The sequence below is a fragment of the Somniosus microcephalus genome, chromosome 3 (assembly GCF_052327205.1).
Source record: "Somniosus microcephalus isolate GS21.2 chromosome 3, FLI_Smic_1.0, whole genome shotgun sequence".
NCBI lineage: Eukaryota > Metazoa > Chordata > Chondrichthyes > Squaliformes > Somniosidae > Somniosus > Somniosus microcephalus.
In genome coordinates this window covers 327678984-327703124 of record NC_140989.1, presented here as the reverse complement: position 1 = coordinate 327703124, position 24141 = coordinate 327678984, and the positions used below count along the sequence as shown (strand labels likewise).

At 46.8% G+C, this 24141-nt stretch overlaps 1 protein-coding gene across 3 annotated transcripts in view; it reads right to left on the bottom strand.

Moving 5' to 3' along the window:
• The window catches only part of hectd3 (HECT domain containing 3), a 57637-nt gene that overhangs the window by 21900 nt on the left and 11596 nt on the right, over positions 1–24141 (bottom strand). For all 3 annotated transcript variants that reach the window (XR_015077707.1, XM_085983121.1, XM_085983120.1), the window contains exons 7-15: positions 22975–23088; positions 21813–21895; positions 17883–18048; positions 15324–15405; positions 12099–12281; positions 10461–10513; positions 4653–4717; positions 3512–3615; positions 1593–1712 (exon numbers count right to left, since the gene is read on the bottom strand). Coding sequence is in view for 2 of the 3 variants with exons in the window: in XM_085983121.1 (XP_085839247.1) it covers positions 1593–1712; positions 3512–3615; positions 4653–4717; positions 10461–10513; positions 12099–12281; positions 15324–15405; positions 17883–18048; positions 21813–21895; positions 22975–23088 (970 nt within the window). In the remaining variant the exon portion in view is untranslated. The remainder of the gene's footprint in view (positions 1–1592; positions 1713–3511; positions 3616–4652; positions 4718–10460; positions 10514–12098; positions 12282–15323; positions 15406–17882; positions 18049–21812; positions 21896–22974; positions 23089–24141) is intronic.

Sequence of the window (24141 nt, the reverse complement as noted above, 5' to 3'; positions counted from 1 at the left end):
CTAAGGTGAACGGCTAAAACCCATGATACAGGACACCAACAAAGCTGAAATGAGTAAAAGGAAAAGTAGTAAATAGGAAAGATAAGCATAGCTTTATAATTAAAATGCCAGTTTCTTAAAATCTTACATCAATTGCCATAATGTGCCTTTGCTGCAAAGCAGAATCTAGGAAGCTGAATGGTAAAATCATAGAATCATAGAACAGTGGCAAATAGAATTCAATCCAGAGAAGTGTGAGGTATTGCATTTGGGGAGGGCTAACAAGGCAAGGGAATACACATTAAATGGTAGGACACTGAGAAGTGTAGAGGAACAAAGGGACCTTGGAGTGCAAGTCCACAGATCCCTGAAGGTAGCAGGCCAAGTAGATAAGGTGGTTAAGGCGGCATATGGAATACTTGTATTCTATGCCTCGGCTAATAAAGGCAAGAGCTGGTTGAACTGTATAAAACACTAGTTAGGCCACAGCTAGAGCACTGCATGCAGTTCTGGTCACCACATTACAGGAAAGATGTGATTGCACTAGAGAGGGTACAGAGATTTACGAGGATGTTGCCTGGACTGAAGAATTTTAGATACGAGGAAAGATTGGGTTTTTTTGGAACAGAGGAGGCTGAGGGGAGACCTTATTGAGGTGTATAAAATTATGAGGGGCCTAGATAGAGTGGATAGGAGGGACCTATTTCCCTTAGCAGAGGGGTCAACAACCAGGGGGCATAGATTTAAAGTAATTGGTAGGGGGTTTAGAGGGGAAATTTCTTCACCCAGAGGGTGGTGGGGGTCTGGAACTCACTGTCTGAAAGGGTGGTAGAGGCAGAAACCCTCATCACATTTAAAAAGTACTTGGGTGCACTTGAAGTGCCGTTACCTACAAGGCTACGGACCAAGTGCTGGAAAGTGGGATTAGGCTGGATAGCTCTTTGTCGGCCGGCGTGGACACGATGGGCCGAAATGGCCTCCTTCCATGCTGTAAATTTCTATGATTCTATGAATGTTGTTATGTTAGCCTCAAGGAAATGTAAAGAGTGACCCTTGAATTTTTGCCTTTCAGTAGGTGTGGAAGTGCCTGGTCTCCTCTCGGTCTATGCGGAGATGCTAAGTTGGCATCATTGAAGTTTGAGGTTATAAAGAGGACGGGGATATTGATCGGAGAAAGTTATTCACTATAGCCAAGAGTTCAAATACTAAGAGACAAGTTAAAAATTAGGAGCAAGAAAGGGAAACACCATTTCTGGAATAAATTGCCAGAGAAGGCTGCAGAAAAGAATGATATAAATGGGCTAAATACTGTAGTCAACTAAATACATATCTAGAGAAGAAAAAATTGAGAGGCATGGTGAAAATGGATACATGGGCTTGTGATCAATTAAAATGGGACAGGCATTGGGTTTAATGGCTTTTTACTATCCTTGAATTTCTTTGTTCTCTTTGCTCCCCGCTCCTCGTCCCCTCTGCAATGTCTGCAGAATGGCACACTTAAAAACTCATGTTTTACTACTCCAAACACATGGCAATGGCTACAGTATGTCTCAAAATCATCTGATAAAATGCCAAAGGGTTAACATACAAAATACAAAAAGGGAAATGATTACCAAAAGCTCTCGTCCTCGCAACGCAGCCCCCATCAGCTGGCCTATCCACTCGTACTTCCCAAATTCTTTGCCGGATGGGCTAGGAACGTACATGTCTCGTGCTTCCCCGGTGCTGTTACCCTGCGGCAAGGAGAAGAAACAGTCGTTAGGCCACAGATAGAGAATTGCATGCAGTTCTGGTCACCACATCAGGCAATTCCTGAGATGCAATTGTGTGGGCGATCTCTAAAGTGAACTTTTCCAGCTACTTTGATTTTACGCAGCAAAGCCCCTATCAATGCACACAGTAGGGCTCAAGGGGGCATCACTGTTACAGCTCAATTTTTTTCATATTTTGTGATTTTTTTTTTGTGTGAATTTTGTACTCAAGCCAAAGTATGCTGAAGAAAGAACTTTCAGTTGCAGAGTGCCTTTCCCAACCTCCGGACCAAACAAAGTACTTCACAGCCAATTAATTTTTGAAGTGGGAAAATTCAGCAGACAATTTGTGTACAGCAAGGTCCCATAAACAGCAAGGAAATTAACAACCAGTTAATCTATTTTGGCAGTGTTGACAGAGATAAATGTTGACCAGGACACTAAGTATTCCTTATTCTTCTTCAAAAAACTGCAGTAGGATCTTTTACATCTCATCTAAACGACAGCACCTCTGACAATGCAGCACCCCCTCAGCATTGCACTAAAGAATCAGCCTGGATTTTACCCTGAAGTCCTGGAGTGGGGTTTTAATCCATAACCCCTAACTTAGAGGTGACTGTGCTACCAAAGAGGCAAAGTGACACTTAATGGTGGGGAATGAAACACCCATTTTGAACATCAGGGGCTGGATTGTCATTGAGGAGTCGGGTAGAAGGCGGGACTACAACTTACGGGGTTGTAGTCCCGCCTCCATCGAGTTCTAGCCAACCCACGTGATTTTGACTTGATTGACCTTGTTGAGCCCGCCCAGTGGGCTCAGCAGGCCAATTAAGGGCCACCCGGCAACAGGTGACATCACAGATTGATATTTCATCTGTCAAGACCTTTTGAAGCTGTCGAACACTGACAATCTGTACTCCAGGTTAATTCCTTCCTCTCAGGCTGATTTAGAGATCTCCCCAGAACAGAAAGCTGAATGCTGCAATTTTTGACAGCTCGCAGCCATTCTGCTTTCTGTGCCAGTGAGATGAGGGACTCCCGAGACCTGAAGGAAGGAAGGCTGTAAAGGTAAGTAAAGGTATGTAAAACTTCTTTAAACACTTTACACACACCAAACACAGTTACCTTTGCACTCATGCACCCATCCCTCACCTGAACACCGGACATCTCAACGGACCACCTCCTCTAACTTGGCGTGGTTTGGAGCCGTCGGGAATCCCACACTTCAACATTAAAAATAGGGATTAGGCTAAAAACTGCCTGTTAACTGGCAGTTAATTGGCACTAATCCCCTTCCCACCTCGGGGAGGTGGGTCCCAGTGCTGGGCGGGTACCCACCTCCTTTGAAACTGGCATGGAGGCGGGTTGGGTGCGGGATGGGTTCGTGCCCCCCGATTTTGGGATTTTAACCCCCCCCCCCACATGCCGCCAACCCGTCTCCACGGCCCAAAGAAAATCCTGCCCCAGGTCTCAGAATAAAACATTTCCAGGTCAGGTATAGCATGCAGAGTAAAGCCCTCAGTATTCTACTCCAGCAAAGTCCCTCAGCCCCAACATGAGAAGACCACCATGTACTGCACCATTTGAGATATTTCCCCCCCCGCATTTTCTACCCCATCATATTCTGCAATCTCAAGTGAAATTGCCAATTTTGTACCATATGATAGAGATATTAGAGGGTTGCTGAACCACACTCCAATACAAGTCAATGCCTTCAAGGGAAGAAAAACCTGAAGAAAAAAAGACTCCAATCACTTTCTCCAGTCACATTTTTAACATACCTGATTGGATGTCCTTACAAAAAAGGGCAAAGACACAGGACTGTCCGCAGAACTTGGGCAAAGCTCTTCAGAGATGTCAGAGAGGCTGTCTCGGAATCCACCACCTGTTGGTTTAAAAAGTTGGGCTGTTTAAAAAGTCTTCCGAATGTTAAATAATTACCCTCATAGATTACAACATCAATCAGAATTAGTTATAATACAGTTTATATAATGACACTCCTATTTTCCAGTATCAACTGCAGATCGCTACTTAGGGATTGGATCACAATTGTTAATCATTCCGTGAGGACATAATAATGCATTAGCTATAGAGAACTGCTCACTAATGTCCGCTATGACACAGTTACAAAGGGACCAAACATGAAATAAAGCTATGCTTACAGCAGCGTATAAATCATTAAAGAAAAAATACACAGGGAGACACACGACGCATTGTTCTGCAGTTCATTCATAGCTTATGTTATCATCCAAACTGCTCAGTAAGATTACTGCCTTGTAATCATTATTGGGTATCCTTTAATTTCTATGCAGCTCACTGTGACTCATCTCTTATCTCGTATACAGTATATAAATAAGGATATAAAATCTTTAGAATAACATTTATAAAGTTAAAAAATAAAACAGCAGGTGCTGCAAATCTGAAATAAAAAAACAGAAATGACTGGAAAATCTCAGCCTATACTCTCTGGAGTTTAGAAGAATGAGAGGTGATCTCATTGAAACATACACAGTAACATTCTGAGGGGGATTGACAGGGTGGATGCTGAGAGGTTGTTTCCCCGGGCTGGAGTGTCTAGAACTAGGGGGCATAGTCTCAGGATAAGGGGTCGGCCATTTAAGACTGAGATGAGGAGGAATTTCTTCACTCAGAGGGTTGGGAATATATGGAATTCTCTGCCCCAGAGGGCTGTGGATGCGGAGATAGATAGATTTTTGGACTCAGGGGAGATCAAGGGATATGGAGATCGGGCAAGAAAGTGGAGCCGAGGTCGAAGATCAGCCATGAGCTTACTGAATGGCGGAGCAGGCTCAAGGGGCCGTATGGCCTACTCCTGCTCCTAATTCTTGTGTTCTTCTGTAGGTGAGTCAGCATCTGTGGAGAGAACAGACAAGTTAACTTTTCAAGCTGAACAAACCTTACCTTGGTCGATAATTCCTTCAGAGATAAATTTACATTCCCACCACTGGTCATAGCGTGCTGGCCACCTTCAGGTAAAAAACATTACATTACAATGGTACACGGTTATTCTTGAGTAGAGTTCCGATTTCAGAATCAGGACTGGAAAAGTCAGCAAAGGGAAAGAGGCACTGTCTCTATTAGTTTGTTATTAGGGCTAAAAAGATGAGCTACTTTGCCCAATAGCACATAAGCCTAATCAGTTAAACTCAACATTATTAGTAGCCGTATTCAAAAATCAAACTGTTAAATAATCATCAATGCAATAAAATGTAGTCCAATTATATTGGATGCAGAGATCCATTTACAATGGATGAAACCGGAAATCGCAAACCAGACCCATAGGGAGAGAAATTTGGTATCACCCCGTTTGGGGCGCTAGTATTGGCGTTGCGCAAAGTTTGGCGCTAGGTGCAAATTATCGCCACCTCCAGCGATATTGGGTACCTGCGCCCCTGAAGTGATTGCGGCGCTAAATCAGGCGCTGCACGACAGTCTTAAGGCGCTAACCCGGCGGCGCGATGCAATATCTCCGCGGGCGGGCGCAGCGCAGGTGCTGTCAATTATCGAGTGGCCAGACACGCTGGCGCCGGACAGCTCTTAAAAGGGGCGGATCGATCATCATCTCCAGCCGCACCCTGTGCATCGGAGGACTCAAACTCGGCGGTAACCTACCTGTGGCGTCGACAACTGCCTGAACATGGAGAGGGCCAGGGAGAGAGCGCAGCGCTTCAGCGAGGGGGCATTGGATGCTCTGGTTGGCGCGGTGGAGCGCAGGTGATCTGTACTCTACCCAGAGAATGGCAGGAGGCCTCAGCACAGCGACTATCGCAGGGCTTGGAGGGAGGTTTCCAACAGAGTCACCTCCAGCAGCATGGTTCCCAGGACTCCTGTGCAATGCAGGAAGAAGTTCAACGACCTCACTCGGGTCATCAGGGTGAGTGCCTTTTTCAGAATCATCTTCATCCCTCCATCTGGACCTCACTTTATGGCCAGAGGGTGTGCAAAGCCCCAATGGCCAGCTGTCATCCAGCACCCATGGCCCTTTCTGGAAACACACACGCACATTCAGCTCTGTGCATAATGTAAGGGCTCCTGGACCATGGGAGGCATGTCATCCCAGATCAGGGCTGCAGGTTTCCTCACATCCCGTCCTCTCTCTTGCAGGCCAAGCGGGCCCATAATAGAAGGCAACAGCATCGGACCGGAGGAGGCCGGCCTCACCTGCAGACCCTCACAGACCTGGAGGAGCGAATCCATCGGATTGTGGCAAGCCGGATGATTGGCCCCGTCGCCTCTGGAGATGCCGACCCCATTGTGGACAGCAATGGTAAGTTTATCACCTTTTTGACCTCTCTCCTTCCACTTGTTCCCCACACCAGCATGCTTTTTCACTCTCGAAGTCAACTCAGAGCATTGCAGCACTCATGCATCCCTTGCTGCCACCCTGTCCTTTCGCTAAAGCCACTCTTGAACCTCCCTGCTTTCAGATGCTGCATCACCAGCTCAGGAGGCGGGCCCTCAAGCTGCCAGTGCGAGTGACTCTGGAGGCGCCGAGGAGGAGGAAGCCGGACCATCCGTGCCACCCTCAGGCGAGCCAGCCCATGTCCAGACTGGGGAGACGCCTTCCCTGGAGGGGAATGGTCTGAGGAGGATGCAGCTCCAGGACCCAGCGGCCTGCAGCAACGCGAGAGGGCTCAGGGGCCGTCTCCCCGGAGGGCGAGTCGGGCCGCGAGTGCTGCTGCACAGAACGCAGAAGAGGTGCGTGCCCTCGCAGAAATAAGTGCCCAGGCTGGGCAGAGGCACACTGAGCTCATGCCTGATTCCATTGAGACACTGGCAAGGAGTGTCCAGGACTTCGGCGCAGCACAGGCAAGGTGCGTGCAGGACTTCGGCGCAGCATTGGCAAGGATTGTCCAGGACTTCGGCGCAGCACTGGCACCTGCCACGCAAGTGCTGAGTGCTGCCACGCAGTCAGTGGCTGGTCTCATGCAGACGCAGATCGAGGCCACGCGAGCACTGACTGCTGCCACCCTCGCTGGATTGGGCAGGACTCCCCGGGGCCCTCGCCGCGCCACAGCAGGCCAACAATCTGTGCACCAGCCGATTGCTGCGCATGCTGCGGTGCTGCCCCGTCAGAGTGCCAGTGTGTCGGCCGACCAGGGAGCTGCTGTCCGCTCTCAGGATGACAGCATTCCTGATGCCACCACTGGCACTTCTCCACTGCAGCTGCCACCACCTGTAGGACAGACTGCTGCCGCCCATGCAGAGTTGGAGCAGTCAGCAGCCGGGCCCTCCAGGCCCAGAGCTGGTCCAGGCCGTCCCTCAAGGGCATCTGCGGTCTCAGTTTCGGACAGTCAGCAGGCCTCCCCCAGCTTTGCTGTAGCCACTGGGGTCCCATTACGGAGGAGCTGCAGGGTGGGAAGGGGGCAATTCCGCAAGGGAAGCAGATCACCATCGAGGGGCAAAAAGTAGGTGTTGTTGCTAAATTATGTTATTTCTTTCATTCAAGGCCGAGGATGCTGGTCTGAATGTTGGTTATGTTTTGGACATTGTCTCCAGGGTGTGAGAGCCAGTTATGTTTTGGGCATTGTTCCAGGGTGAGAGAGCCAGTTATGTGGCAGTCTGTTTGTTTTGGTGTTTGTTTCCATTGCTTTGTCATGCGGGAAGGATACACAGTTTGCTAAATAAAGAAGTTTATTAATTCACAATGTCCATGTCTGTTCTTTGCACAAATTGTTGCCTTGACCGGCTTAGGGGTAGCAGAACGGTTGCATTCATGTTCTTGGAATGGCGGAAAGTATTCCCTCAGAGGGGCCTAGAACGGCCCTTGCAGTTTGTGCTCCTCCCTCCTCCTCTGCTGGTGCTTCAGTGTCTGGTGGCATTGGCTGGGTCCTGAGGATTGCCAGGTTATGCAGCATGCAACACACAACCACGAAGTGGGAGACTCGCTCAGGTGAGTACTGAAGGGCTCCTCCGGAATGGTCCAGACAGCGGAACCGTTGCTTCAGCACACCGATTGTGTGCTCAATGATGTTCCTGGTCGCTTGATGGCTCTCGTCGTATCGTTCTTCAGCAGGGGTGCTGGGCGAACGGAGCGGGGTCAGCAGCCAGGGGCACAGAGGATAGCCCTTGTCCCCGAGAAGCCAGCCTCCTGGGTGAGCCGGGGCTTCGAAAAGGTCTGCCACAGAAGTCTGGCGCAGGATGAAGGCATCGTGGCTGCTACCTGGAAAGTGGGCATTGACAGCGAGTATCAGCTGTCGGTGGTCACAGACCAGCTGCACATTCAAAGAATGGAACCCCTTTCGGTTGCGGAAATCCTCCGTATTCTCTGGAGGCGCCCGCAAAGCCACATGCGTGCAGTCAATGGCGGCCTGCACCATGGGGAAGCCCGCTATCCTTGCAAAGCCCTCTGCGCGCTCTTGCTGCTTGTCCGGGGTCATTGGGAAGGAGATGTACTGCCGTCTCCTTTTAAAGAGGGCATTAGTCACTTGACGGATGCAGCAATGCACCGCGAACTGTGAGATGTTGGCAATGTCCCCAGCAGCGGCCTGAAAGGAGCCGCTGGCATAGAAGTTTAGAGCCACAGTGAACTTCACAGCCACCGACAGAGATGTCCTGCACCTTAGTTGAGGCCGCAGATCTGGCTGAAGCAGGTTGCAGAGCTCAGTGACCACCTCCTTACTGAAGCGCAGCCTTCGGAAACACTGCTCCTCCGACATGTTGATATTTGAAAACTGTTGGCGGGAAACCCTGGCAGCGTAAGGTCTCGTGCCGACGTCTGTTGGCCCTCCTCCGTCTGGCCATGCCTGCCACTCTATTCCTGCATCTCTATGCCCTGTCAATATGATTGAGAAGGACGACGTTCCCATCCAATGCAGCCCCCATAGTAAGTGCGCACTGCAAGTTATGCCGTCTGTCTCACACACACACACACACACATACGTGCGGTCCAAAAATGGCTACCACTGATAATCCAGGAAGAGTCCCCTTTAAATAGCGCCCCCCAGAACCTGGGAAACGTTCCAGGTAACCTGTCGTTGGTAGCGACAGGCGGAACGGAGGGGGGCGCCACTGAATTTCCGGTCCAAGGTGCCCCAAGGGCGTAGCACACTGAAATTACGTCATGATCTGCGTGCGCCGGTGAGCGGGCGCTACGGTTTAGCGCCGGCGCTAAATGTCCGCTCAATTTGGGAAGAGTTAGTTAGCACCCCACTTCTCGACCTCTTTAGGCGCTAATGGGTGGCGCAACCAACCGAATTTTCCCCAAGCCCTAAAAATTCGGTTGCTTTGCGCCTCCCGTTAGTGCCCTAAGAGCTGCTGAAGAGCGCAGCCGGGACCCTGCGCACGGCGATTACGTCATTGCCAGCTTTGCAGCGCCACAGGGCGCACAGCAACTAGCACCTGGGTGCGGCGCCGTCAACACTTCCTGCGAAATTCAGCGGCAGTAACTGTTGGCACCCCACGGCGCTGCGCCGCCAGCAATGACTTCATTGCCGTGCGCAGCGCCCCGCCCGCTATCTTCGGTAGCTCCCTCTGACTTACCGCCGGACGCCATGTCCGAAGGGGTCAGGGGGTCTATCTGTGGCAGGGGCGGCGCAAATTAAAGGGGAGGTGCTGGGAGGCTATTTTTGTTGTTGGCCGCCTGCCAGCACCTGCCCCCTCTGCCGTCCCCGGCCTCCTCTGCAGCCCCCCCGCGGAGTGCCGGCTGCACTCCGTGAGCCCGGCACTTCTCGAGTGCCGGGCTCTTTGCCGGCACTCTGATCCCTGGTGGCCCAGCTGGGCCCTGGGTCGCGCTGCGCTAGGCCCCCCCCTTTAAGAAGGGGTGGAAGGCCTGCAGTACCGTGGCGCGACGTGCCGCAGCGGCACATAGCGCCGCGATATTTACTCTCAGCGCGCTTCCAGTAGCACCCCGCTTCCCTCTTGGGGCGCTACCAGTGAATTTCAGCCGCGGGGGTGCTCATTTTTTTGGGGCGCTAAAAGTAGCACCCCGGCGAAGTTAGCGATTCAATTTTTCTCCCTAAAAGTAAAATAGGCATTTCAGCCCAGTTTTTTTCCTCCCACTGTTGTTTTGTGGGTTATTTCAGTCTCTCTCCTTTTACAGCTAAGTTATTTGACAAAGCTGCTCTTCAGCTGGTTGCTCAGAGATGTGCAATAGCCCAAAGTGGCTGCAATTCCAGTTTTATTACCCTCCTGTTCTTGCTTCCATTTAACAGTAGACCAATATGGAAACCCAGTGAAAGAGAGGGGGGCAAGGAGGGAAGAAAGAGCAAGGGGAGCCCATATCCTAATACTCCATTCCACAGCCTGCTGATACAGTAATGGACAATTCATTTGGTTGCAAGCCTTTAGCATCTTTCAATAAAAAAAATGGGTTTCAAAGCAGTAAGCAAAAGTAAGTCACCCCCCGTTAGAGCAGAACTGACAAAGCTACCTCAGGACTTGTAGTGTATCCAAGTTGGTGTGGGCACAATCAAGAGAAATAAAATGAAAGGGAGGGATGGGCCATATTACTTTAATAAATTAAACAAAAGTTCATGTAAACAGCTGCAATTTTGAATTACGAGACAAAGCTTGACCTTAAAGTACCCCAAAAATATTTATATGGTTTGTGATTCTAGTGCGTATTACAACAAATAAGCCAGAGGTGCCCTGGAGTGATTAAGTACTGTTTCTATGCTGACCATCAGAAAACCCCCAAGCCCACATTTAAATTTTGTAATCTCCCATACAAGACATCACCCACATCATTTATCGTTTTCTAAACACTACCTGTAATCCAAGGGTTTCTCGCATTTGTCCGAAGGCTTCAGACCTTCAAACATCTGTAAAACAAAAATGTAAAACATTGACATTTAATGTAGTCTGAATAGCTTGTACTCAATTTCACCTGGATTTCATGAGTGGATTTAAAATAGATTAAAAAATATGAAATCAAAATCAATTCAATTGTTAACATATTTCATGCTGTTTGAATCAGTAGATTTCCATAAAGAACCATACTGCCGCCTGAATTATATTTTATTTAATAGAAAGAGATTGCACAAGATTACAACCTTGATCTCCCACTGCTCCCAACCCTTTGTGGAAGTGCAGCAGACATGCACTTCCACTTACCCGAGGGCCATGCCGTTAACCCCAGTTGCATATTTTGCACAGGCTCTAGCTGGTGACCTGTCTGTTTGGGTGGTCGACTGTGGGGATGTAAACTGACTTGCTGCTACAGGATTTTAAGTCTTGCAGCAGCTTAAAGGCACATTCAGCAGAGATGAACTGAAACTGATGGAGATCTTCAGGAAGAGGAGCCTCCAACTTCTTTTGACGCCGAGATGGATGGAGATGAAAGCCGGGTGGGCAGTATTGTTTGGCACCTGAAGAGACCATCTCATGTCATATCGAGGACACAGTGGAGGGAGGTAGCTGGAACAGTGAGTGCCACCTCCACAACCACCAGGTCAGCAATACAAAGCAGAAACATATTTAATGAGCAAGAGAAGTGTGCAACCCATACAATTTAAATGACTCACTTGTCTGTTGCCTTTTTGGCACAAACAATGTCTCTGTGTTGTCCGTGCTGTGAGTTCCGACATATGAAGTACCCATGCTCACTCCCAAATCCCACTGTCCATCAACACCCTTGTAGAGTCTGCCTAATCACCAACAACCCGCATGCTACTAATTGAAACTTTCAGGGTCAGTACTCTTATGAACACGAGTCTCCCAGTTTGCATAGCATCAACTCGGTTCCCCTTTGAATCCCTCCCCACTCCCCCCAACCCCATGAGCAGAAAGGAACCAACATTTATACTTATCCGCATCAGTATTGCAGGAAGAATGATGCATAATGTTGGGGAGAGACAGTCCACAGGGGAAGCATGGCTAATATTCGAGAGATGGCCCTCCCAAGAGGAACAGGCACTCAATGTCTTGGTTGGCCAGTGGTACAAGACACCTCCACTGCATTAGAAATTCTGAGAATTTAAAAGGGAATTTTTCCCTTTAGTTAATCTAATGCTATTTTATGTTACTCTTGCTGATTCAGTGGTGATCACTATTCTATGGCCACATACTAATATTAATGTGTCCTCCATGCAAGCAAGATGGGGTTAATGCAATGGAGGAGCAGCCTACCCACTGATTGGGCGTTAAGCCCAATTGTACCACCCCCCATCCAAGATCAACTAACTCAGACCATTCCAGGGACTGAACTTGGGACCTTCCTGATCTATGTTTCAGTACCACATCAGCTGGTGCCTTTACTCAATGAGTTACTGGGTGGAAACTCAGAAAAGACCTTAAAGATAAACCATCAAGCTGACTGCCACAATTGGCCAACAGCTAACAAGATTCTAGATTGTCAAAATCCTTGTACTCAAGTGAAATGTTCTGGATTACTTTGAACAGACATACCTGTGTAAACACAGCATTCTTACAAGAGGGATCAGGGGAGGGGTTATTCCGATGCTCCATGGCTACTCGCCGATTGATGTAGAGTTTTGGCATGAAGTTGGGTTTGTTGGTTTCTGAATCCTTGAGGCATTGTGTAATGAGAGCTGTACGCCGTTTTGACAGCAGAAGGAACTGTTTGATGTGCTGGAACACAAAAAAAAGCACTGGCATCAATCTCTTGGCCCGGATTTTGCGGTCAGCGGCAAAGGAAAGGCACTCGCTGTTCACCTCGCTGACAGCAGCCCACAAGCTTTTGCGGGCTTCAGAGTGGAGACTTGCTCTAGTCCGGTGTCTGAGCCAGTGCGGCGCCCTCTACAGGGCATCTGTGAGCAGGACAAGGAACCACGAGGCTCTTCAACCAATCAGATTGAAGAATCCTCACTAAAACACTAATCCAGGGAATATAAAGCAAGAAGTATAAATTAGATTTAAATAATCTACAGAAAGCGGAATAAAAATTGGGAAAGACAGATGGGAGTAAGAGAGAGGGAGAGATAAAAGAGACAGAGACAGAAAGAGTAAAAAAATATACATTAAAAAAAAAATCTCCAACATTAATTAACCTCTGAAGGAACGAGACTCCACAATGGTAAAATTAAATCTTCCGGGCCAGAGCGGTTGTTTGGCAGTAATGATCAATTATCACGCAGTTAAAAATTCACCAAGAGGAATGCACCTGCTCTTAACTTTTTATGACATCTTTAGTGTGGAACAAGTTCACGCCACTGCATGTCTTTCGGTGCTGAGTCTTATCGGCGAGGACTGGTACAGCGCACCACGTGGAGGAGCAGGGTCTCTCCGACAGCAACTTCCGGATTTCCGTGTTTAAGTGCGCCTGTGCAGATGCCAGAAGTTGCTGTCCAATTTACTCCGTGATAACAGCGAGCGCCGTTCGCCTCGCCGTTATTATGAACACAAAATCCAGGCCGTTATCTTTAGCAAGATGGTAGGGCACTTCCTGCGTTTGGTTTGGCTGCTTTTTGTTTAAAATGGCACAGGATTTGCTGACATAGCACTAAGCAGTGAGAAAATCCTTCCCCACAGGTAGAGAAGGGACTAAAGAAATTGAATTCCCTTTCTCCCAAAGCAAATCAACCCATGACACACTCTATTTAAAAGTCGGTTACAAAAGGTGGCTGCCAGAGCCCAGGAAAAAAGGACTGCATCCGATGGCTTGTGTGGAGTCTGTACAGGAAAGGAGTAGAAGTGAAACATATCATTTTGAAATGAGGGAGGGAGGGCTGCAGTGACAGCAGACTGGAGAGAGTATTTATCCAGTGCTCTGTAAGCACTATGGGTACAGTTATTTCAGCCAACATCAAGTGGAACAGACAACCTTGAAAGGCAATTAACATTGTTCAGGGAAAATGGGATGAGGGTAAAGGCTTAAAAAGAAGTGTGTTCATAATCAATCATTCTAAAAAAGGGAACAAAAGCAGACAGATACTAAGCTGACGTACTGCAAAAAAATCTCCTCAACTATGTTACTCCAGTGTGTCTATTTCACTCAGTGTTGCAACAAATGGTCACATAAAACCTGTATGTAACCACATGCTGCAACAGTGAATTAAGTAGACACACTGGAGTAAATGATCCAATGTTGCTATTCAAAGAGCAGAAACTCTCCTGGTATACTGATCAACATTCCTCCTCCATCAAAAACATATTGGCCCAAAATTTGCGATTGGAGACGCATTTACCTGGTGGCCCGGGAGGTATGGAGACTTGCGATCCTGGGCCTCTCTGGGTCCGCGCAGGCAGAAGCCCACATATCCCAGGGGCACAGGCGGTTCGCAAGCGCCCCTGGGGTCACGTGCGTCGGCCCAACCAATAAAAGAATGGAATTCCCATTCATACTTATGGGAGTTCCGTACGTACGGAACTCCCATAAGTATGAATGGGGATCACTTAAAAAATACACGAACACATGAAATAAACATTTTTTAATTACATTTAAAATGCCATTTAATTAAATATTTTAAACAAAAATTTAATTAAAAAAACAAAAAACTGTATATGTTTTAAAACAGGGCTAAAAAATAAACTTACCTTATTGGACAGGGTCTTTAATGTATAAATGAGTGATAACATTTTATTTTTCTATTTTTTAAAACTCTTATGCTGGTAAAAGCAGGCCTTACGCCTGCTTTTACCAGACTAAGAATTTCACAGGCATTCAGCAGGCGGAAGTTGGGCAAATAGCACAATTCTACCCGCAGAGGCCCTACTCCCGGGGATGCGGAGGATCTGCACAGAAGGCAATGCGCTAAAACCCGGAACTTGCGATCTGTCAAGATGATTTTTGACAGATCTCAAGTTCCGGGTTTTAGCGCTCCGCTTCGCATGCCTAAACCTGGAATTTGCACGGCACCTACGGGCACGTATACACCTCGTACGCACCCGTAGGGGTCGCAAGATACGGCCCATTATCTGGTCTTTCTCTCATTTGCTGTTTCTGGGACCTTGGTGTAGGCAAATGGGTTGCCACGTTTGCCTACATAACAGTAATTACACTTCAAAATTAACTCATTGCTTGCAAAGTACATTTGGATGTCCTGAGGATGTGATAAGGCACTTTATAAATGCAAACTCTTTCTTTACTGTAACTAAGGTTGGTGTTGCATAGCAAGTCCAACCTACAACCTTCGGACCACATACAACCTCTGAGCCTGGTAATCCAGCCCTGACAACTGTGTCCTATTTGTACTTATATTCCTTATTTGCTAGTTTGTCCTGTTTGAATTTTGTGGGCCTGGAGGTTTGAAAAGGGCTGTTCTTGGCAATCACTACCTCAGTGGTGGATAAATCCTAAGATAAACCACAAAGCTCTGCTCGTGCCAGCAACATGTGATATGTGCAAAGTAACTGGAACGCTCATGTAACCTTTACATATGGTATTGGAGAAGGCGACTGCTCTTAACACGCTTCAAACTGTTGACTTGCCAACGCCTCGTGCTGCAATGCAGAGTACTGCATTCCAGACAAGATATCGACAAGTTAACGGTTTGGTCAGATCCCATCTGGAGCACTGCGTTCAGTTTTGGGCAGCGAACCTCAGGAAAGACATAATGGCCTTGGAAGGGGGTACAGCGCAGATTCACCAAAACTATACCAGAACTTAAAGGGTTAAATTACGAAGACAGGTTGCATACACTTGGCTTGCATTCCCTTGACTGGATGACTCACCTTCAAGTGGCCAAATGACCCAACTGTGTGGTCCCAGGCTGGCACTAGATAGTGAATAAGACTGTCCAGGAGCTTAAGGAATCTGGGTAACAAAAGAATGCAATTAACATGGAAATAACAGATTGTTATGTTATTATACTTGAGGTTTTTTTTTTTTTTTTAATTAAAAGCTCAAGCATAATCAAAGTTACAGAGCATAGTCTTCATTATCATTCTATCCAATCTATGTACATCAATTTAATTCCTATTCAGTCTTGAGCTGCTATTTCAATTCTTACTGAAACCCTTACCTGGGCATGTCCATATACTCTCAGCCAACAGCAAGAATGATCCATTCTTGCTAAATCGTATTTAAATCTTTTCTTCATAATGACCTCTTTTAATGGCCAGCATTCTTCCTAATTTAATTCTCTATAGCCTCTTAATTTGAAAGTTGATCTTCAAAGACAGAGATTTGCATTACATTGGTGTTGGTTGTAGGATAAATGCTGGCCTGTACAGTTGGCCTGCTGTTTTTGAAATAATTATAATGATTTTTAACATCTACCTGAACTGACATTCAGGGCTTCCGTTTAATGTCTTATTTAAAAGACAGCACATCCAACAATGCAGCACTCCCTCAGTATCATGCTGAAGTATCAGCCTAGATTACAGGTAAACTACATGAGGAATTTGGTCAGTAGTTATGCCGTATGAAGGTGAAAAATGTAAATAATTTGAAATTAATGTGTATAAAAAATATGTAGCTCACAGTGGCGTGATCCTTCGAAATTATTCAACAATAAATGTCAATGGGGGAATGTCTAATGAAAACTTGGTGGGGACGAGGTGTCAAATGGGAGAAGTGATAGAGCGGTTAAGCAGGTCAACAGTGGTGTCATGACTCAAGGAGACCTAGAGGAAGGAGTTAAGCGAATGAATTGGTGAGCGAGCTGGGAGGGTGTCAAGTTAATCATACTGATTTGCTCATAGGAACAGGAGTAGGCCATTTAGCCCCTCGAGCCTGTTCCACCATTCAATGAGATCATGGCTGATCTGTGACCTAACTCAATATATACTGAGCTCAAACCCCAAATCCTATAAAAGATCAAGATTCCTTACTTCTACCATGACAACATTGCTCAGCTTTGCTCTTACCCCACGCCAACTGACGCTAAAACTGTTATACCCTTATCCCCAAGTTTGTCACCTCTAGACACGGCTTCTCCAACACCCTTGCTAGCTTCCTGACCTCCACCATCTAAAACCTCCAAATCATCCAAAACCCAGCTGCTTGCATCCTGTCCCACACTCGCCATCTCCCCCACCTTCTCTGACCTCCAATGTCTCCCACCTACTAGATCAAATTTTAAATTCTTGCCCTTATGTGCAAATCTCTGTGGCCTTACCCCACCCAACCTTTGCAACTTTTATCACCCTTTCATCACCTCCCACATTACAACAGTGATTCCACTTCAAAAGTACTTCATTGGCTGTAAAGCGCTTTGAGATGTCCAGCGGTCGTGAACGATGCTATATCAATGCAAGTCTTTCTTTTCTTTTCTCCCATGCTCTCTGGTTTTCTGACTCTGGCCTCCTGCGCCTCCTTCCTTCTCTGCTCCACTTTTCAGTGGCAGACCTTCAGCTACCTCATCCCTACACTTTGGAACTGCCTTGCAATCCCATCTGCCTCTTAGCCTCCTTCTCCACCTTTAAAAGCCTTCTCAAAGAACATCTCTTCAACCAAGTTTATCGATCACCTCTCCTAATCCTCCTTTAAAGGTTAGGCAGCAAATACCTTTCTCCTTTGTGCAGCATCTTGGAATGTTTTTCTACATTAAACATGCTATATTCATGAAAGTTGCTGTTGGACAGATAGTAGCTATTTGAACCAATCAGAAAAGTATGACGTACACATTTGAGGTGTGATGCCCTGTGGAAGCATACTACACACAAGACTTTTAATTATATAGACAGGTGTATTATGAAATTTATGACCAAAAAAAGAGAATATTAGTCACAGTAAATAAGGGTCCGTCAGGGTTAATGCCACTTTTTAACTAGCTACTGGATAAAGTGGAGTAAGGTTGAGGGAAAAGAGGGGAAACCACATTTATCTGTTAAATGATGAGCACCCACCAACATGTCAACATATCTCCACCTCAGTCAGCTCTCCAATCAAGTTACTCCATACAAAAGATAGGCTTTAAAAAAAAAAAAAAAGTACTCACCTACCCCTATTACATACATTATTTTGTCCTACTTCATTAGATTCTCACCTTATTCCCTGATCAAGGTGAGGAGGTAACCTGCTCTTGGGTCTCTTCTAATGCTGCCCTTGCATAGTCCCTCAAATGCCTTCCAGCCAGTTAACAGTGGGAAATGTGAAGCCTTTCTTACATTCCAAAGCAGGTATGGTCAAACACTATCGCTTCAAAATCTACACCAACAGGACTACTGCCTTTTTCTAAATTTACTACTATTAACAAAAAATATAACCTGTAAAAATATATTAACCACAAGAAAAACTGCACACCAGCGACATTCCGATTTGAAGGAAGCCAAAGTGCAGATATATACCTGTGGATTACCACAGCTCTTCTATACAGCATGTCAGGATTATGTCCCTCGAGACGCGGATAACGAACTAGGTTTGTTGCTTGAAACATATCAATGTTTAATCCCAGGTCTCTCTCCCTTGAAGATCTGATCTTGAGGCCATGTAGTCGGACATCTATGCCTCCATCTGTTGGAAAATATTAAAGAAAGACTTCACCCGCTCATGGAGGTACAGTTCACTGACATCTGCTTCACAGTGGAAGAATACATTGTCGGACAGTTATTTTTCAGTGACTCTTTAGGTGCAGGGAGTAGCTGAAACTACTTAATCATATTTAGCGTGGGATTGCGGCAATCTTTGGGGCCTAAGAAACTAGTCTTTATGCATGCGGCTTAAAGTCCAAATTGAGGAAAGAGAACCTCACTTGATCGGAACTGAGAAATACCTTTTTCTTTTTCCCCTCCTGGTGAAGGATGATGGTGGGGTGGGAAGTGTTTTGCTGACTGGTACAGTTCTTGGTATTAATAAGTTCGATATACAAGCTCTTTCATGAGTATTCTATTAATTCAGATAATGAAGTATTTGCTCAACCCATTTAATTCTATGGGTTGTCCAGGTCACTTAAATTCATCATCTTCAAAAACATCTAAAACCCTGTCTCTTTTGCCATGCCTTCTCAGTGACCATGGAGGGAATTTTATCCCCAAAAACAGGCGGATTTGGGTTGGGTGGGAGGCTAAAGTGTTAGAAATCTGAATCCCAACCCCAATCCACCTTCAATCCCCAGCCCCGACCCCCCATCCTGGCCTCCGAAACCTCCTCCAGTCTTTCGCCACCCACCCCCCCCCCCCCCACACCCCAACTCTCCGTCCCCCTCCGATCCCAGCCTGCCAACCCCTCGACTGTAATCCAACACGCCCCCAAGTTAAAATCCTTCTCCCTATCTCCCCATCATCAAGTGAGACATTCCTCCGTGCGATGATTGCTATATAAACGCACATTGTTGCTGCTATGGAGAACCTGTCAACTAGATGAGAACTATTGTGCAGCGGTACTACTTGTGCAGGTTGTGAAAGGGAAAGGGAGAGAATCTCATGGATCTCACAAACCTACATGAGCGAACAACACCCTTGTGTTTTTCAACTCGCCAATCACGAATCTATCCAGAGCAGCAAAGTGATCTATTCCAAGGCCTCGGTCAATGCCACTTCTGAACTAGCTGCTAGAAAGAACAGGAGTGTGTCTTGCCTTTTAGTTTACATGTTATATAGGCCTAGAAATTGGGTTGGTAGCGCCGGCGCTGAGCGCCTAAAGAGACCTAGAATTGGGGCGAAGTGCTATGTTGGGGCGGACGCTATGAAGATAGCGCCAACTCAGATATTGACTATACATTTAGCGCCTGCGCTAAGTGTTTGCGCGCGCCCGCGAGCGCAAGCAGCTCATGACGTCATTTCAGTGTGCAACGCCTTTTAGGAGCGCCTGAGCGCATATTGGGTGGCGCCCGGAGCCTTAGCGCCCAGCGCTATTAGTGACAGTTCGAGGGAGGGCTAACAGGCCCTTCTCGGAGTAGGGGGGCGCTATTTAAAGGGGACAGCTCTACTGCAGAATCTTCTGCCACTTGGCCTGCTCATTGCGCTCGCTGCTAGAGAGAGTTGGCGAGCTAATGTGGAGCGGAGTTCTGGGATTTGAGCTTTACAGTACTTGGTACCTTCAACCCTGTCTGAAGCACTTGCACCACTACACCTAAAAGCCTTTTGACCAACTGGCATCGGAATGGGAGCTTGTTTGGAGGGCGACGGACCTCATCTGCACTCTGTGCAGCAGTCATGACGACCTGCCTTGCCCTGCGGGGAGACGGTGACCGAACTTGCCTATCCCCCCTGCGTTGCTCCATGCCGCTTGGTCCGGCAACTGGTTCATCCTCAGAGCCACCCCCCCTCCCCTCCAGGGGACTACTATCCCCAGTCTGCAGATGTCTCCGCTCCCCGGATTCTGCAACGGCTGGTCCGGATTCCTCCTGGTCCTCGCCTCCGGTGGCACTGGCACTGGCAGCTTCAGCGCGTTGAGCCCGAGTTGGTGCTGCTTCATCCGAAAGTGGGAGGTGGAAGAGTGACTTTAGCAAAAGGACAGGTTTGCTGAAAGGCATGCCAGATTGCGGCAAGGCTCTGACATGGCTGCACACTGAGGATGCATGCTGGCGGGGGGACCAAGTGGAAGGCAACAGGTGGAAAGGTGAGAGTCTTACCCTCGCTGTCAGTAATGGGGTCGGCAGATGCAGTGGTCACTGGAGCAGACAGACGTCCTCCAAGTATCTGGTGCACTCTCTCCTCCAGATCCGTGAGTGTGGCCACTTGTGCAGGTCCGCCACCGGTTCGACGCTGCTCCTTTCTAATCTGTGCCATCTTGGACTACAGGGGAAAGAAGGGGAGGTTCTGTTACATGAGGCCTTGAGACCTCATCGCATGCCCCCCATGGTGCAAGAGCCCTTACATGAGGCCTTGAGACATCTGTCCATGTGTGTGGCCAGAAAGGGCCATGGGTGCATACTGACAAGATGGCCATTGGCGCATCATTGCAGCAGGGTGCCCGAAGTCAGCTGCAGATGGAGGGAAGCACAAGTTTGGTAAACCATCACTCACCCTAGCGATCCGCGTGAGGTCGTTGAATTTCTTCCTGCACTGAACAGGGGTCCTGGTCGCCATGCTGCTGGAATTCACCCTCACAGCAACCTCCCTCCAAGATCGTCGATAAGCCTTCTGATTTGGCCTCTTGCCATTATCCGGATACAGGACCTCTCGACGGTGTTCAACTGCAGCCACCAAGTGGTCCAGAGCCTCAGTGCTGAAGTGCTCTGCTCTCTGCCTAACCTTCTCCATAATGCACAAGTTTCTAACGCCAGACAAGGGCGAGCGCCGAATCTAAGGCCTACAGGGCGTTGGGTGTTTACGCTCAGTCTGACTGACCCGCCCCTTTAAGAGCTGGCCGGCACCTGTAGGTCTCGTGCTTTCCCGTAATTGAGTTCACCTGCGCTGCGCCCGTCCGCGTCGATATTGAGTAGTGCCTGACCTTTTGCGCCTTAAGAGCACCGTGCAACGGCTGATTTAGCGCCTCAATCCCCTTTGGGGGCGATGCAACCCAATATCACGCCAGGCAGCGATAAGTTTCGTCTGGCTATAAACTTTGCGCATCGCCAGTTCTAACGCCTCAAGCGGGGCTATACCCAATTTCTAGGCCATAGTCTCCCTCTCTCTGGTACCTAAGGGGAGGTGATGTTATTAAGTCAACACATATCTCATGAATTTAGTATGGGAACAAATCCACATTTTACCACTCCTAATCAGATTTATATATATAAAAAATGTTTATTCCTGCTTTTGAGCACTTTCTTTTTTTAGCCTCTTAAATGCAGCAAATTGTGTAACTAGTGTCACAGTATACATTACCTGGTCCTATCACGAGTAGCCCTTGAATTTCCTTTACTCCACCGGTCTCTTCTCCAATCATTCTGCCACACATTCAGGGAGCACTGTGTTCATAACTTTTTTAAAAATTCACTCTCTTCCCCTACCCCCAGGGTTACATGGGTCTAAAAGAATTGACACAAATGATCACTACTGGATCTCACAGATCCCAGATGTGCCATTTAAGCTGAATCCTACAGCCAGGCCTGACACACTAAGGATTCTATGGAGAGCCACATACAAATTCACCAAGTCAGAGCCCTGAATTATGTCATATCTGCACGGGATCACACTGACCATTTAATCTTCTCTGCACTCCAAGGCCAGTCAGGGTGAGGGAGGCTAGAAGGTTGTTGCACTTACAGTATTTTATTACCGTGTCCCTATTCCCCTGTTCAAGAGCCCTTCATCACCCACTGCACCCGTTTGAGAAGGTGCTTAGCCACTGTCAATATCACTCTCCTCTCTTCACTAAACTGGATGACTTACCTACGCATTCCATAATCCGGACTTCAATTATAGGAAGGTGAACCATCATGTCCTCCAGAACACACAAGTCACCAACTAAAGTTCTGGGGAAAAAAAAAAAGCACTCCAGCTGTTAACAGGGTTTCAGTATTGTAAATACGAGGATACACCTGGAAAGGATGAACAGGCTGGGTCTCTTTTCACTTGAAAAAAGGCTGAGGGGTGACCTAATAGAGGTCTTTAAAATTATGAAAGGTTTTGATAAAGTAGTGTTTCCACTTGTGGGAAAGAGCATAACTAGAGTCTATCAATATAAGATAGTCCCCAAGGGAGTTGGATATATTTCTTAAGGCTAAAGGGATCAAGGGATATGGGGAGAAGGCAGGAACAGGGTACTGAATTTGGATGATCAGTCATGATCTCATTGAATGGCGGAGCAGGCTCGAGGGGCCGAATGGCCTACTCCTGCTCCTATCTTCTATGCCTCCAGTTGACTTCCACCATCTAGTGAGAGTGAGCCAGAAAGTTGAAACTGCCAGAAGCTTAAGGGTTCTAAAATGGAAGTCAGGTTACTAAAATTGAAAAGTTGGCCACTAGATTTTATTCTGCAGAGACCGTCACTGAGGTAGCAAGTGCCTACTCCAATCTCTTCTTTTAAAATCCATTTTAATTCAGAAAAAAGATAGCATCAAATTGATGGAGAGGCTGACTCAGTTTGCAAAGTAATGTTTTAAAAGCCCCACATTGGTCAATTCCCTCAAGCACATCCCTAGGGGTAGGGGGCGAAAGATGGGAAGCGAAGAGATGAAGAATGAAGGTCTTTGATGGAGTTCAGGTTCTTTCATGACTGGAATATCCTACAATAAGAGATATGGGGAAGTAAGGGGAGCGGGAAAATGGAAAAATAAAGAAAATACTCATCTGGAGGAGACGAGATCAAAAGAACAGCAACTGCATGATAAATGCACTGGTTGTGATAATATAACACTCAAAACACTATTGCAAACATAACTGCAACAGACTTTCTAACAGAGATAAACACATAAGCAAACAGAAGATTTGAGTGTTATAGCAGGGATTCTGAGTGGTATTGCAACTGTGTTTACTATAATGGTATTAAGTTTTTTTTAATTTTAAATTTGATGGGCGAATATCATCCGACACCGTAGTCTTCTATACTTACTCATCAACTGTGAGATCATTCAACTTTTTTAAATTATCACGATCGCCACCATACACGTGAATTTTTTTTGGCATGTAGTTATCGTCTGTTGCATCTACCGAGAGAAACAGCTTTCTACCAAAAAAAGACAGCAGATATATTTCATTAATTACACAAAGCAATCCCTTGGTACTTTACTCATGTAACAGCTGTTTAGGATAATGGAGTTACACAAAAGTGTCTATTTTGTAATTAACCTAATCTGCATATTCAAATACAGCCTAATTTGCTTACATTAGCAATATGATCCTGATTAAGTAATTTGATTTCTCTTCTTTCCTTTTCCTCCTAAAGTCTTTCCAAGATACACATTTTCTCCAGCTCAGAAAGATGAGAACAGCTAGGGTGGCAGTCTTTCAATCTGCCTACATAAGAACATAAGAAATAAGAGCAGGAGTAGGCCATATGGCCCCTCGAGCCTGCTCCGCCATTCAATAAGATCACGGCTGATCATCGACCTCAACTCCACTTTCCCGCCCGATCTCCATATCCCTTGATTCCCCTAGAGTCCAAAAGTCTATCGATCTCAGCCTTGAATATACTCAAAGACTGAGCATTCACAGCCCTCTGGGATAAATGAGTCCAAGGCAAGGCTAAGATTATGAACACGAAATGATGAGTCACAGATGCAAGCCCATTTCCTATCACTCGGTAGTGAAAAGCGTTCGAGCTGGAATACACCGTGTTGCCCTACATTCTCTCTATTAGTACAAAAACCCCTTCAAGTTTTATAAAACTACTCGTTTTTAAAACTCTTTTCTAATAAAGCTATTGAGCCTGGAAAGTTAGTGTAAATGTAATAGGCTCGTAACATTCTTCAAATTCCACAAGTCATAGTCATGCTTCAGTTATTAGTACAAGTGTGGGAAAGTTTATGCTACCTATGTGACATTTCTACTTCTATCCGTCAGTGCTGACATCGTATAAAGGTATAGGCCACATAGAGCAAGATCTCTAAACTTGTACCTCCTCTCCTACAGATATCTGTGCTCATAGAGTTGGGTATTTTCCCCATAGGAGAAGAAAAATTGGAAACCGTGCTAAGGTAGTTAAACTCAGATGGTAGGAGTACTAGAATTGGTTCCAGTGTCTGAGTTTGGAGGGGGGAGGGGGGAAAACCCAGCCAGG